Source organism: Equus przewalskii, chromosome 5 (assembly GCF_037783145.1).
Source record: "Equus przewalskii isolate Varuska chromosome 5, EquPr2, whole genome shotgun sequence".
Taxonomy (NCBI): domain Eukaryota; kingdom Metazoa; phylum Chordata; class Mammalia; order Perissodactyla; family Equidae; genus Equus; species Equus przewalskii.
In genome coordinates, this window is record NC_091835.1 from 50,738,398 (window position 1) to 50,754,958 (window position 16,561).

Below are 16,561 nucleotides of genomic sequence, written 5' to 3' on the forward strand. Positions count from 1 at the left end.
AAAAATGATAAAAAGCAAAGCCTGTTAAAGATATAGTGGGGTTATTCTGTTAAAACAACATACCATTTACCCTATAAGGCACAAAGAGAGAAATAAGAACCCTGATACATCCACTTTCAAGCTAGAAAGAAGAAACACCAAAGACAGAGAATGCATGAGGCAGAAGGGGGGAGGGCAGATGTATTTTATCACTGTTAATATTCCTAAATAGCAACTTCATTTTGGTATATATTGGATCAAAATAATTGCAAACGTATTACCTTTTATTTCACCAAAGTTCCCTGATCCCATTGCAAGAAGCTTGTCTTTCCAGTCCTTTGAGAGTAGCTTTTCAATACTGGGGGTTTCTAAGTAAAGAAAAAAAATGTAAGCAAATCAACATGACTATCTTTACAATGGAGCTCATTAAAAGTCTATCTGCTAAAAATAAGGCCATCTCGATCCCGCCCCAGTTCATAATGACTTCATCAACAAACTGATAACAGGGGAGGAAAAAAAGAATGTGTTTTGTCACCTGCTGTTTCAAAATCATTAGGTTTTTCCTCTTGCGGAACAAAGCTGTACTAATTCTTTATGACAATGGGTACATATAAACCTGCAGTTCATTGTTTTTCAATTTGGTGAACAAATTCTTGCTATAATGGATGCTTGTCAATTTCAGGGTGTTAGTCTGCAGTCAAAAAATAATTATGTTGATAAAATGTAGAGTAAAAAAAAGGCAAAGAATTAGCTCTTAAATCTGCTACATGTAATTATATCCCTCTGTGTGTTTACAATTACATCCACTTTATAATATGTGTTTAACATCGTGTGGTGGTAAGCACACTGTGGAAAGATTTGCCAGTACCGCGAACGTTAAAAAAAAGAAAAGTTGGTATAAAAGAAGCTTTATAAAGATTGCAAAATCTAGAGAAGTGAGTAATGCCTATAATGGAAACCTATTATTTGTTTATTTCAGATTTGTATCACACTCTTTTAAAATGCCCTGTACTGGAACAGGACGCACATATTTTAGAGAGCAAGGTTATGCTTTAGTCTGATATTTGTTTTGATACATCGCATGGTTTTTGACCTCTTCTTTTGTGCTGAATTTTAATGTATAAGTAAATATAAATGCTAATAAAACTCCCAAACATTAAACTCAGTTCCAAACAATGTAATTGTATATTCTTGTCAGCATTTAGATGGGTACACAATTACAATGGCTTTCAATCCCACGATTAGCACTGCATTCAGTTAGAAAATGGAGTGTACTAAAAGATAAGTGTCCCAGTATGCTCCATCTAAATAACAATACCCACACTTATTATCTAGATCGAAGACACGCACACCGCCATTCTCCACACTGGTGTTTATGTGTATTTGTGTTTGTTCAGACATTTGTTTACCCCCTACTAGGAGCATAAAGGGACTACACGTTAAGTTATCAAAGGGACCGTCTGGCCTAGAGACCATAAGATTATTAGAAACTGGTTAATTTTCCCCACAGTAAAATGCATTTTAAGGCGTCTTCATCGTCATCTTTGGCTAATGCTATCTACTTCTCTCAGGCCCCCACATTACGGCTATCAGCTATCTGAGTCACAAAGCCTGTGTGAGGTTTTAACTAACTGGAGGTGAAATTTTCTTTGGAAAAACTGTGACAACATGAAACGCTTCTTTCTCAGATGTCAAAATCTTGTGGAAAATAAAATGGTGAAAAGCTGTGAATGATTACTGTTATACATAGTCCATACATACGGTGCAAAGTATATGCATACATATATATGTATATATATATAACGTATGCGTGTGTGTGTAGATATACACATACATACCTTAACTACCGTGTACACATTCACTATGGAATGTGTGAGATATACTTTGTTTGCTTTGTAACAAAATATCTCTCTCCATTTTTCACATTTAAGGAAAAAGGAAAAAAGATCCTAAAGAATTTGCTTTTACTTTCTCTTAAAGTAAAAGAAAGTGAAATTTCTTATTCTCCCTATTTCTTATCTAATATTGTTTTGAAAATGGCAATCATAATTCTATGAGTAATAAAATGGATCAAATTTCTTCTTAAAGTAATCAATATTTCTGTTCATTGAGGCTTTAAAAGTGACTTTAAAATACTTCTACAAGAATTTCCAACGATTCTACACTCCCAGTAAACACTTCGTGAGTGAAATCATTTTTTAAACCTTATCAGAGTAGGTCAAACAAACACCACTGTTTCTTTTTTCCAGCACTCTACAAAAATTCTTGAGTAGCATGTAAACAGGCACAGCCAATATGGTGTTTGCAATAGAGTACTGTCAGTCAGTAAAAGCTAACAAACCTTTGCAAAGCAGGAATGCAGCAAGAGAAATCCATTGTGCGCTAACAATGGGCCCCTGAACCTCCCGGCACCAAAAGCAGACCATTTTACTTTTAAGGCTATTGTCTGCAAAGTCCATGACAAAGCTTTTCCCCTGCAGCTAGACAAAATATTCACTGTAGTGTGCTCATAAAGAAACAGAAGTCTTCTGTCTAAGTTGCAGAGTTAAAGAAACAGCCGCTAGATTTCTGAAACCTGCAGAACATTCCTGGCCTCTTTATTAACTTGCATAAAGACATGAGGCTCGTATACAAAGCCACTTTTTTCAAGTACCTGACTTTTAACATATACCACAGAAAAATGAATAACTTGTTCAGGACCAAGTAATTTGGAAGATGTAAAATCAGAAACATATCTAACTTGGGGTTGTCACATCCGTGAATGAAGAAAGACACTTATATTTGCAATTTGGATGAGGTATATACTTTAAATTCAGATTCAGTAAACATTTCTTGAGCAGCCTATGTGCCAGGAACTACAGTAGACGCTTTTACTTGCATTTTCTCATTTAATCATAGCAAATACCTGAAGACTCAAATTGTTATTACATCCATCTTAGAAGTTAAAAAAAAAGAAAAGCAAAAAGAACAAAAGGACTCACATAACATACTGGGCAGAGGGGAGTCTTGAACTAAGTTTATTTTTTTCCTACAAATTCCTATCTCCTGTCAACAACGACATGATAATGACAGCTACTATTTTGAGGGCTGAGCGCTAAGCAGTTTACCAGGTCCTTTCCATGTATTATCTCAAGCTTCACATAATAATCTTTTGAATTAGATATTGGTACATCTGTTTTACCATTTAAGAAACCAAAGCTTAGGGAAATATCATGACTTGCCCAATATGAAGCTAAGTTCAACCCACTGGATCCTAAAGTCTTTGCTCTTTCTAGTACACACAGATTACTTCATTTTATCTACAAAACAGTCCTGGATAGCAGGAAAAACTACTGTTATTAATTCCATTGGATGGATGAAGTAAAAACTTGAAAAGATAAATTGCATTTCCCAGGGTGACACGTTCCTATGAGCAGCATGATGGGATTAAAAGCCAAGATTTCTTACTTACGTTCTCATTATGTTCAAGATGTAGCCCCACTATATGACTTTGCAGTTTAGAATGCTGCACAATTTAAGGAAAATCTATGACCATATAACAGATATATACCAAGAAATGAAAATGTATTCCTATAGAGGAAGGACTATTGGGCCATAAATCAAACAATCTGGACTCTTACCGTGACTTTGACACTGGCTAGTTCACTGGGACCAAAAGCAGATCATTTCACCCACTTCACCTCTCTATCTGAATGACTGTAAAACAGAGAGTTCAAGCAAATCTACATCCAGTATTCTAACAAGTGCCACTCTTTTAATTTGTTTGACTTCATGAAGAAGTGGCAAGAAATGATCTCATGATAATGAGCACAATGGATGGACATGGATCAATGATTGAATTTCTCTGAAAATGGCACAGATCCTATAGAACATAAATGATTAGAACTGAAAAAGACCAAATGGAAAAATCCCAATATTTATAGCACACCTGTTCATTAATGTGTGAATATGATTCAAGTGAAATTTGACACAACTATGTAAGTGCTGCTTCAGTGCCTATGAAGTAAAAGAGATAGTAATTATCTATTAAATATTCCATTTTCTAAAATGTGATTTAAAAAAAACAACACATGTAAAATTATATTTTATACTGTGAGTATGGTATGTTTGTGAACATAGTTATTTCCAAATGTTAACATTCTGGATTATCTGTTATTTTCATGTTAAGATGTGTCATAGATTTATATTAAACACTTTTAAAGATTCTCCTGAGATTTACTTCTGGCAAGCATTGGAGTATCACGATTACCATCATAATAAAAGCTAGGGCTCCCTATACAAAAATAAGTGTGAGAGACAACAGTAGTTATCACTCTTTGCAGAGCATTTCAGTTTACAGAATGCTGTCAGAGAAAACAGTTTTGTCAATGGTATATATTTTTATTATATCCATTTTGCAGATACAAAAACTAAGGCTCAGAAAGATGGTTTGCCCAGAGTCATCTAGCCAGAAAGTAGAACAGATGGACTACAAAACCAGGGCCTCTTAATTCAAGGATCTATCTCTTTAAAGGAAAGGAAAATATGTACATATTTTAAAAGAGAAAATAAAACAAATATTAAGAAATAAATCGTAAGATAAATTAAAAATGAAAGATATCCTTATCAGTCAACCCATTAATATTAAGATGACTCTAACTGGATTACTTTTGTCTCTTTCTACCATCAGGAGCCTTTTGATGTGTTTGCTTGCTTTTCCCTTCTCACCCTTGCCTCTTTTGCTCACATATGCTTCTTCACATCAATGCCTGTGGCAATCCCCACCAGTGAATGGCCCCCCCAACTGTGCCAGCCATTGTCACAACAGCATCCTGCCTCTTTAGGGCCTGTTCATTCCCTATAACTCTCACTCCTTTTTCCCTTCAGTGCCAAACACTCTTAAGACTGACTCCCTCATCTGGAACAATGAGACCTGGAGACTCATGCCAACATATTGTAATTCTCCAACAAGCTGCCAGTGCCAAGAATTAAACCACATTCGCTCCAGTGCAGTAGCTTTACACACAAGCTCAGGTTTTTGCTTTGTGTTTATGTAGGTTTTTTTCCCTTAATCTCCCTTGAGCTGCAGAGGCAGAGCTCATTGAAAAATCGAACAAGCAAAAAAATATGTATGTATAATATTTCACTTTTTAAACAAAGTCCCAGGAGTTAGGTCATACCAAATCTACCACTGTTTATACTTTAATTTTGTAGCTCAAACTACGCTGTGTTATTCCTGATAGGTGATAGGGTGCACCTTCAGGGATGGGAGATGTCTTTTGGAAGGAACAACAATATGGCTAAACCTCAAAACATACCAATACTCCTTCAAATGAAGAAGTAAAAGCATATGTCCGTTATTCATGTCACAGAATCAGATTTTTTAACCTGGAAGGATCTTTAGACATCATTTAGATAAGCATTTCCTAAAAGTAATTTACTAAAACATAAATGGAATATAAGTTGTTTGGTTACTTAAAACTACAATAAACAAAATAGCTTTCAATTGTCATGTAAATCTAATTAACATTAAACAAATTTACATTTCTTTTCTACAAGATTTAGAGCTTTTTATGTGCTAACAGACTGTCAATCTTAAGTGAGTTATGGATTATATAGTATTATTTAAATATCTGACCAAGGAAATTAGTGTTGGGAGGTGAATGTTTTGCTTAATACAACTTGGGTAATTACTGGTCTAGACCAAACTCTTCATTTTACAGACTGAAAATTATAAATTAAGGTTACCACTTGCCTAAGGTCACAAATCTAAGTAAAAATAAAGGCAGGACATGAAGCCTAACTCCTAGTTCGGTATTCTTTTCAATATACCACACACGACAACAAGTTCCTTTAACAGAGGGTCACACTTTTCAAAAATGAAATGTTAGTCCAGTTTTATTCACCTCATCCAGTTTTAGAAGATGATTATATGACAGGTGATCTGGGTGGCTAATATGTTAGAATTAGGTACTGTTAACTCAATATTCTTCTCTTGGAAGCTTTCACTTGATGGCCCCCACACAACTGAAGAAAAAATGCAAGTTAGTGCACTTGGCTAAATATATTTTTCTTAAAAAAGCTAACTACAATTCAGTAGGTTGCTATTTAATTGTTCAATTACTACTAAGAAGATTATTTCTGAAGAGAAGATTGGGCTAAATCTGGAAATCACGTATCAGTAAGAGTTCAATTCATGTTGACAACAGCTGCATGTCTAAACAACATTTTAGGGCAAACATTAAACAATGCAATGGAAGAAATGTAAAAACTTTTACATATCTGGAAAGCTATTTGTGCACTGAAGACCAGAAGGCCTTGTAACAGTCCCATTAGGCAAGCACTACAGCTAGTCTGCCATAGGAAATGTCAAGTTCTTCTAGGAAATGCTAAAAAAAACAACACATAGCACAACACACAATAGAAACACATCTGAAATTCCAAAGCATCAGGATTTCAAAAATCCTCATTTTTATATGTAATTATCCTGAAGTGAATTAAGCTCTAGAAATACTTTACTTTTAGTAGTGCCAAAATACTCATTTGTTTCCAATTGAAAGTTAATAAGCTCTTGTTTAAACTAAAAAAAAATCTTTGGCCTACTGACTCGTGTGTGGAAATTTTTAATGCACATTCAGTTTTTAGAATATTGCAATATCTAAATCATAACTCACAGGCTTAAATTTCTCATTGCACAAGCTGAACCTATTAACACACCTGTTCAATTGTACCCTATCTTACAGCACATTTTAGATGAATATTTTTTCATCACATGATTAAATATGCTAGAATCAATATGATATAATTGCTATATATGAATAACCTTAGGTTTACTTCTCACAAGATGGTTTTATATTTCCTACACAAAAACTTCCATTAAAAGATAGACTTGTGAAATTCTCATAGTCTTCTCCACTCCATCACTTGGAAAGTAAGTGCACTTTCTTGCATTGACTACAACACTTTGTTTTGTTCTTGTTTCAAATACTAGATCGCAGTAAAAATAACATAAGTAACTTGAGGGCAGCATTTCGAAAAGTAATTCCAGAGTTATCCCTTACGTACAAATCTCTCTTACGTTTTACTACTAACTATAAAAATATAATAATTTCATGTCATACAAGCTGACTCTATCACTTACTAGTTTTCTGACCTTTGGCAAGTAATTTAACCTCTCAATGCCTCAATTTACTCATCTGTAAAAGGTTATTAACTGCACTTATCTCAAAAGATTGTCACAAGAATTAATTGAGATAATTTATGGAAAGTGCTTAAAACAGTGCTGGGCACACAATAACACTTAAAAATTGACTAACAATACAACTATAACATAGTATACAACAATCCAAGAGGACGATTTCAAAAATCTAATGAAATACATATACACATGCTTCACTTTGCCCATCACTTCCACTACCCAGAAATCAAAATCATCACAGGGTAATAGTTCTCTTTCTACACATTTTTATGATAATGACCCACAATGCTTACTTTCATTGGTTATCTCTCATTCCCATGAATTTTCCAGTTGGTTCATGTCAATAAAGACATAGAGAGAAGTGTAGTAGTATGAGGGACAAGGACAGTTGACACTTCCATTAGGTTAATGAATGAATTGTCCCCAAACAACAGAGACATACAAAAATACTCAACTAATCTTTGCCTGATTTTTTGCTTTTTTCTGATAGTTGTCTAACTTTCCAAAGGTTCTCTTAGGTCCTCAACAATGGTTAAAGCTTTTAAGCCAGTGCTGTTGACAAGTGAAAGGAACAACAAATAGCTTTGTAGTGCTCTTTTTCCAGGGTCACTCAACCAGCGGTAATAGTTATTATTTTTATTTATTAGCACGGTAGCCCTGTCCTCTATCATAGCTAACTCACCCCAACCCCCGTGACAGCAGAAGCATTTTAACTTTTAATAAAAATGGGAGAGTGCAGCACTCCTGTGTAAGGCTCTTTCAGTAAAGTGCACAGCTAATGAATATTGTCCATTTGTATCCAAATAATTTATGATGTCAGCAAAGTGTGTGTGGGGAAATGTGAATTAAGTTCCAGTCATGGGTTACAATGAGAGGGGTGAAAGTGGAGAGTAGGAGGAAGCAAAGGGTTTCCAAAGGCAAGAGGTGCAGAAGAGAAAAGCCAAAGCAATTTGACAGAAAGAAAATTCGGAGGAAGATGTTCCTCATGTGTCAACAGTAGTCAATTTACAAAAGTCACAATATTTCTCATAAAAGATTTTCCTATTTTTACTATTTCATCCATCAAAAACCCAACTTTCTCAGAGACCAATTGTAATAAATCTGTTATTTTTCACATACGTTATTTGAAATAGTATTTTCTCAACTGTGTATATGAGCGACAGGGCAAGAAAGAAAAATAGAAGACAAATTCTAAGAACTCAGTTCTAGCAAAAGGTATATGAGAATCAGGCATATTTAAAACAAACAAAGTCTTAATTGCACAAGACAAATTTATAAACAAACAGGAAAAGTTTAAGATAGCTTAAACATATCACAGCTTAGTAAGATGAGAATGCATAGTTCCAAGCAAATTACATATGCCTATTGATATAGCTAAGAAAAGAATTACCTAAATATGTGTTTGAATTATAAATGAAGCAATTATCCTACTATAAAAGAGTGTATTCACATAACCATCCATTTAATTACATATCTAGACCATTCTGAAAACAAAAATTAATGATCATATTCGTGGAATGATTTTGTTGTTGTTGTTTAAAATTGTGAAAGTGGGTGGCAGAGATAATAAAGGAAATACAAAGAGCATAGAAATAGAAAACCACTTAACAGACATTAGAATAAGAATTCCAATACTTTAAAAACATGACAGAATGTTTTACCACTGGAAGTGAGAACTAAAGCGCATACAGCCTGATGCTAAAGCACTACACATCCTGAATCTTCTCTATCACAACATATGTGACAACAAATCGCAATCTCAGCTTGCCAGATGCCTGAAAAGATATGAACAATAAAACTGACATGATTCATATGAGAAATCAGAGATTGTGATACACAGGTAGTTGAAGTGTTGAGCTGAGAAGCTACTTACAATTCAAATTATATTTTTCTGTTCTAATACTTAGTATCAGATCTTAAAATGAAGAAATAATATCTTCTGATTTGCTTAAAATCATATATCTAAATTTGCACATAGCTTCTCAACCAAAGTAGTCCATCTGCCTTAACAACTTGTTATATTTGGTCTCTCATAACCTTTCGTGGAGTTTGGATCATGTCATTTTTAGAGTAATTTTAGATGAGAAAAGACAATAGTTTTATTCGCAAAATGGCATTTAATGTTCACAGGCTCACACACGATCTAACCAACGATGTAAGCTACAGTTACGTGTTAGCTATGATGTGCTGTGACTCTCAAAAATGCAGAACAGTAAAATAATCAACCTGTAAGAGTTCTCTTTAAGAAGTATTTTCATTTAAGAAGGAACAAGTGAAAGAAGATAAAAGGGAAGGAAACAAAAATGTCTGCATAACTGGAAAAAAGAGAAAAGCATAGCTGGGTTTTCATTTTTCTTTTTTTTTTAGATTTTTTTTTTTACTTTTTCTTTTTCTCCCAAAGCCCCCCAGTACATAGTTATATATTTTAGTTGTGGATCCTTTTAGTTGTGGCATGTGGGATGCCGCCTCAGCATGGCTTGATCAGCGGTGCCGTGTCTGTGCCCAGGATTCAAACCAGGGAAACCCTGGGCCGCAGAAGCGGAGCTTGCGAGCTTAACCACTCAAATATGGGGCCAGCCCCTCACTTTTCTTATATAAGCAGACTTACCAATCTTAATGTTAAAGGCAGTGGGTATAAAGGTGGGCTTATACAATCTATTGGTATATTCATTTAATTTCTGAATTGAATGAATGTACAAAACTGTTATTTTTGCTTTTAGTGGCATAATTACTATTAAAGCTATCAGACTACTTTAAAGAAAACAAAATATGTCACATCTGGATACCGCCATTTTATTTTGCACAATTCAGACACGTGTGTGTGCACGCAGACACAATAGCGGGAGGTGTCATACCCTATTCATGTATTCATTCATTTATCTAACAATCATCTACTGTGGCTCTGCGATAGGCACTAAGACATGGGATCTCAAGAAATTCAACGTCTCCTGGGGAAGATGTATAGACTAACAGTGACCAGACACTAAATCTTTGGCTCAAATTGCTAAAGTGTCACTGAGTTGCTCTGCTATTGTTTCATTTTTTGAAGTAAAAGTAAAGAGAACAATGCCTTCCTGGAAACAATATATTAATGAATAGTAAATAAATGTGCTGATAGATTTTTTTCTAAATGTTACTAGTATAGTATGGCCATAAAGAGGCGTAAAATAGTCTTCTGTTCATCAACTGAAACTGCTATAAAAAATTCTACTAGACAAGAACTTCTAAAAATGGGGCCAATTTATCATCTTGTCCATAATTAAGAAAATAATATGAATTAAATCACTCTAGCAATATAAAATTAAATTAAAAGATAAATATACAGGGGGCCGGCCCAGTGGCACAGCGGTTAAGTGTGCACTTTCTGCTTCGGTCGCCCGAGTTTCGCCAGTTCGGATCCCAGGCAGACATGGCACAGTTTGGCACACCATGCTGTGGTGGCATCCCACATATAAAGTAGAGGAAGATGGGCATAGATGTTAGCTCAGGGCCAGTCTTCCTCAGCAAAAAGAGGAGGATTAGCAGCAGATGTTAGCTCAGGACTGATCTTCCTCAAAAAAAAAAAAAAAGATAAATATACGGATAAGAATAGCAGAGTGGATTAATTCAACAAATGTATATAGTACATGTTTTTTCAGGCATGGGGGATATTAACAAGAGCAAAACAGAAGTGGACCCTATCTATCCAGAGTTCACAGCCACAGGGAAGCTCCCTTAAAATGTAAAATTCTGGGACCACTGGAGAATCTGCTCTTCATGTCTTGGTTGAGTCCCAGGAATCTGCACTTTTTCCAAGACCTCAGGTAATGTTTTGATGAGTAAACACTGATTCAGGATATAAAAATATGGATACAAATATTCTATTAAATCTTCAAAAATCTGAATTGAAAACTTTTTTCAAGTGAATAAGACGAAGTAGAATTTACTGAATTCTTCTTAGAAAGGTAAAAGCATTTTACTCACACCACAGTGTCATTTGAGTGATAATTTAAACACTATCAACTGAAAAAATCCAAGTATATTCCAACACTTCTCTATTTTACAACTCAATGAAATGTAGCATTTCAAATAAAAAAATTCCTTAAAGAAAAAATGCAATAATGAACTACCAGGAGTTAACATAAATTTTATTATTAAAAAAAGGAAAAATGGGGGCCAGCCCGGTGGCGTAGTGGTTGGGTTTGTGCGCTCCGCTTCGGGCAGCCCAGGATAAGGGGTTTGGATCCCGGATGCGGATCTACTCACCACTCATCAAGCAACGCTGTGACGGTATCCTACATACAAAGTAGAGGAAGATAGGCACAGACGTTAACTCAAGGACAACCTTCCTCAAGCGAAAAAAGAGGAAGACTGGCTACAGATGTCAGCTCAGGGATGATCTTATTCATCAAAAAAAAAGGAGAGGGGAATGAAAAGTTATTATTATGGGAGTACTGTGAACAAAAATTTTGTTAAAAATCTTAAGTGATTATCAATCATGTGACCACGTTAGAAATACATACATATTCTTCAATGTAATGTATTACACATACAAAATGAGAGGTATACATGTTTATATAAGTGGCAAGAAGAAACGAGAAACTCCTGACATGTCAGCCAAATGACAAGGACATGCTCTCTGAACGGTTGAGATCTTGGGGGGCTAGATTCAGAGCAAAACGGTGGAATAATGTTACAAGTAATTTAGTAAATCAGAGAAGGATGAATGGGACAATACCCTCATTATTCATTTAAAGAAATGGCAGGACAACAAATTACTAATCCTAGAGAGAGTGTTAATAATAGGAAATAAAATAATCTATACCTTGAATATAATTAACACGGATTTCTACAGCACAGCAGCATTTTGACTGCTTATTCTTTCTTTATTCTTAAAAACATCAGTCAGTAACATCTATAGAATCATGTCTCAGATCTAATAACTGAGAGGAAAACATGATACATAAACATTGGAAAGGATAATGAAATATCCAGGGAGAGAGGGATAGTAGGCAAGACAGAGAGGTCTGCTGACTGGTCCCTCTTTCTCCTGTGCGTAGCTTTCCAGAAGTAATCACTGAAACACTTCACTCCCACATATGTAATAAATGACACATAAACAGAGATACTTACCACCTATAGCTTTCTCTTTCACATATACAAACATTTAGTATAATGGAATACATAATGTTACGTATAATTTGAACCCATTTGTCTTATTAGAAATGTATCCGAGGAGAAAAAGTGGCAGGGGTGGGAAAGGCTCAAGGGATGTTCATCAGATTATGACGTGTACCCCATGCTTCCTTAATGATTCGCCGATTTAAAAGAATGAAGTTAAAAAAAGATAGGAAAAAAGCTTATTTAAAGCAGCCTAGGGATTTTGATGAAATACAGTGAAATATTAGCAGTTAAAAAATTAAGATATAGGTCAGTATTTCATCCCCAAAGGATGGATGAATCCAGTAAAATGACAGACCACCCAATTTTCTGACCTGCGGGTCAGAGAGCAAGCTTTTATAAACTTGGGAATGGTTTTTCAAAAGCCACAAAGGTCTGTGCTCCACATGTCAGAAATTCGAAAGTGTTTATACCTCTGGGAATCCTCCTCAGAGAAATTTCCCTGAGGGATATGAAAACCTCCAAAAACTTACTATCTCAGTTCTCACAAAAAGGGGCAGAGTGTGTTTAAGCCCCACAGGGTCTCTGTCACAGGCCATCGGATCTCCCACCCAAAGTGAACACTGGGATGAATACTTCAGAGAGGCTTCACTGCCCTCAACTATTTGGAAAAATCTCGAAATTCTTCTAGAAAGAAGATTCAGGTGAAACATTGTAAATAATTATGGTAAATTAGAAACATATATTTAATCATTGTTGCAAATTAGAATGTTCTAATAACAGGAGTTGAGATCTTCAGTTAAATTATAAGCATTCCAAATCATTCCAAGTGTGGTAGCTGCCTATAATCTTATTTGCCGAAGGCAAATAATTCATTGCAAGAAATTTGGTAAACTCAACTTGTAAATCATTGCAATAAATTTGTAATCACCAAAGTTGATCTTTAGTACTTGACAAAGGTGAATATTAAAATGTGCATTATATACTTAAAATATATATTAATGAAATTAAAAATAAAAGAAAGAAAGTGTTCCATTTCTAAAGAGAGAAAAGAAAAAAAATCATTCTTCCATGGCAGCTACCAAAGAACAAGAGAGAAATTACTTTGTTTAATAAGGGGATTAAATTCTTTACAAGAGTATTTCCAAAATTTATAAATTACATTAAAGCAGATACATGATCTAACAGGTTTTCGTATTATACAGTAGGTATCAATTTATTATTTTATTCCATAATTCTAGATGTGAAACCCAGGTTATTTATCTCTCTCTTTTCTTCTCAGCAAATTATTCAGCTTACAGGGTAGCACCTTCGAAATTATAAAGCAGCACAGCCAAATCTCAAAACATGTGCAGAGCTCTGTGCCAAACAAGGCTGTATAAAAACTAAAAACTAACACCTTTAAAAAATACTTGATTTGAGTTTAATTGAAACTCTTGTTTTCATACATATTTCAGCCTTTCTGTTTTTGTTGTGACACGTAAAGTGCCTAAAAAATAATGATCAGGGAGGGTTCACAGCATGGAGGGGGAAAAAAATAATAGGAAAAAAAAGTTTATTCCACACTATTTGAATTACATTTAGGGGGTTCTCTATGGGGCTACTACCAAATCCTTTAAGCCCACCAGCCTCTTACGTACATTAAATTAATGAGGCATCTCAAGCATTCATTCTTCAACAGCAGCTCTAGGCTCTCCAGTTGGACACCTACAATTTACTAAATTACAAACAGTGACCTAGGGAGACATCTGTTTGTTATATACAATATTGTATTATAATACAAACTAGCAAAATATTTGGGAGATTAAGATGATAAGATATACATTGAATTGTAGTTTCTGAGGTTAATAGGGGCCGGTCTACAATTTGTGATCTTCTCTTTACCAATACAAGTTCCTATTTTCCCATCAGGAAGTAAAGGCCTCCACAGGTCCACATTATGAAATACAACACTTATGAACAATCCAATACTAAGAGGTCTCTATTATGCCATGATACTCACTACCTCCATACAATACTTTTATTAAGCCTCAAATACATTAAGCTTGATTATAATCAATTTTTTTTATAACACCACCTTCTTACTAATGCTCATAACACTTGGCTCCCAGGGATGTACTTATAATGAGATGGCCGGGTGTATTTTCCATTAAAGGCCTCTGTTGGAGTTTCTATAGTGCTTTTTCTCATATATTTCAAGTTAAATGCTCCCTCTATTTTTATGTTTGCCCCACAATAGCCAGTCCCTTTTCAATGATTAATTTTCTATTCAAAAACAATTTGCTTTTTTTCCCTTTGTCCTGTCATGGTTTCGGAACCACCTCTTTCCTTTTCCCTCCTCCCTTGCAGAAACTCACCCCTCCCTTGCCCCCCCGCCCTCCCCGCCCCACCCCCCCAACTGCCTTCTAGTCTCCAAATTCTTTTTCGTGACATATAGTGCAAAATATTTAGGAGCTCTCCCCAGCAGGAGGCTACTCAATTAACAAAAACAAAGCCCTGAATGATCAAGGCTATAACTGAGCCAAGAAGTACTGTAGCCATTTATATTATATGACCTCAGCAGTCTCTTGATTGAATTGCAACCCTGCATTAAATCAAACGCTGTGTGTTGTGTGTGTGATTTTTTAAATGCTGGGGTGCGTGAGGCGAAATTCGGGGGCGGGATGGTGGTGGTAAAGAGATTATACATACTCCCAGGAAAAAATTCTCGATTCAAAATGTATTTGGTTTTTTCTTTTTTAATATGCTCTTTACTTTGTTTTGAAACTTAGATGCATTTGGTGAAATCCTCTGAACTGGTATTCCGAGGCATGTTTAAACAACAGAAATAATGGAAGCATAATTGATTGCAGCTGCGAACTGTCACCCTATCAGTAAGCTGCACCTAACTGGCAAATACTACAAGCTTGTTACAGATTCCTTTATGAATTGGGCACTGTAAGAAGACTGGGCATTCTTTATACCACACACTCAAATCAAAATCTTCACTGATTTATTTCTCAAATTTTGCTAGACTAGAAACAGTAAGTGGTTAGTCTGTTGGCCTCGCTCCAGTGTGTTGGGGCAGAGGAGGTGGGGCGCTTGTTTCCTAAAGTTAAATACATAACAGGTTTATAAACATGCTCTATCTTTCAGTTATGGAGGAGATACTCAGTAAAAGCAATCTTCTCAGTACATGAACATTCATAGGAGAAAGGAGGAAAGTAAAAATATCTTATTCAGAAACCCGTTTTTGTGAATCGAATTACTATAAATTTCGCCATACATATCATATTCCAATCAGGGACTACAAGGTTCAGTTCTTATCTAGAAGCAAGCTTTTATATCATTCTTTAAGTTTATTTACTTAACTCAGACTTTCCTCAAAAAGGAGAAAAAAAAAGAAAAAGAAAGGAAAAGTAATAACTCCACATTAACTTACTAAGAGAAAAGCTACAGTAAGTCCCTTTTCCTATTTTCTTATATTTGTGTAGCTGTTAGACATTTTGCAAAGGAGGGGAGTACCAGCCAGCCTTTCACAACAAAAGACCCACTGTCACTGAGCCAGTCCCAGACATGGTGGAAACCAGCCCACAGGAAAAGGCCTGGCTCCAATGTTAGGCCCCGGCCGAGTACAGTCACTATATTCACTCAAATTGGCAACAGGTCTCAGTGTTCCTGGCTCTGAGCTGTGAACAAGGGTCGGGATTGAATAACCAATTATACAACCGCTGACTGAGTTTATCCAAGGTTTGCAAACTGCTATAATAGCCCAGTATTCAACCAACTGTTTTATCCTTTTCCAGATATAGTGTCATATCTCCCCTTGTGCTCCATTTACATGTCACTTTATTACATACATCCATTAAAAAGGTTAATACAGTGTCACCCTCAATGCCTAAATGTTGCCTTATAGGAGTTCGCCTTCTCTCCGGGGCATTTCATATAGACACCTTTCTCTGTCTTTCACTTTCTCTCTGCAAGTTAAACCAAGTTTCTGTCAAGACGAGAGAACAGTGGATGAAAGCACAGTAGCCAAATGTCAACAGTTTCGAAAATACTCCTTATACTAATGGGCTGTTTTAACCCACCATGGTATACTAAAAATGTGAAAATTCTGGAGTTTGGCAGTTCAAACTAGCACCCACATTTGAGGTGCACGTATAAATTTATCCAAATGTGTGCCTCCTCCTTTGCCAAAATGGACGTTTCTCTCAAAGTTCAAGAGGACCTACAATTTTTCCAGCATATTTACATGCCTGCCTTTCTACAAAGTGGTTGTGATGGAAATAAAAAATAGAAATAGAATTTCAAGTACTTTTCCTA

At 35.5% G+C, this 16,561-nt stretch overlaps 1 protein-coding gene across 44 annotated transcripts in view; it reads right to left on the reverse strand.

The window, feature by feature from the left end:
* SOX5 (SRY-box transcription factor 5) overlaps positions 1 to 16,561 on the reverse strand; it is a 947,484-nt gene that overhangs the window by 210,336 nt on the left and 720,587 nt on the right. For all 44 annotated transcript variants that reach the window (XM_070620840.1, XM_070620831.1, XM_070620821.1 and 41 more), the window contains one exon: positions 261 to 347. In XM_070620840.1, coding sequence (XP_070476941.1) covers positions 261 to 347 — 87 coding nt within the window. The remainder of the gene's footprint in view (positions 1 to 260; positions 348 to 16,561) is intronic.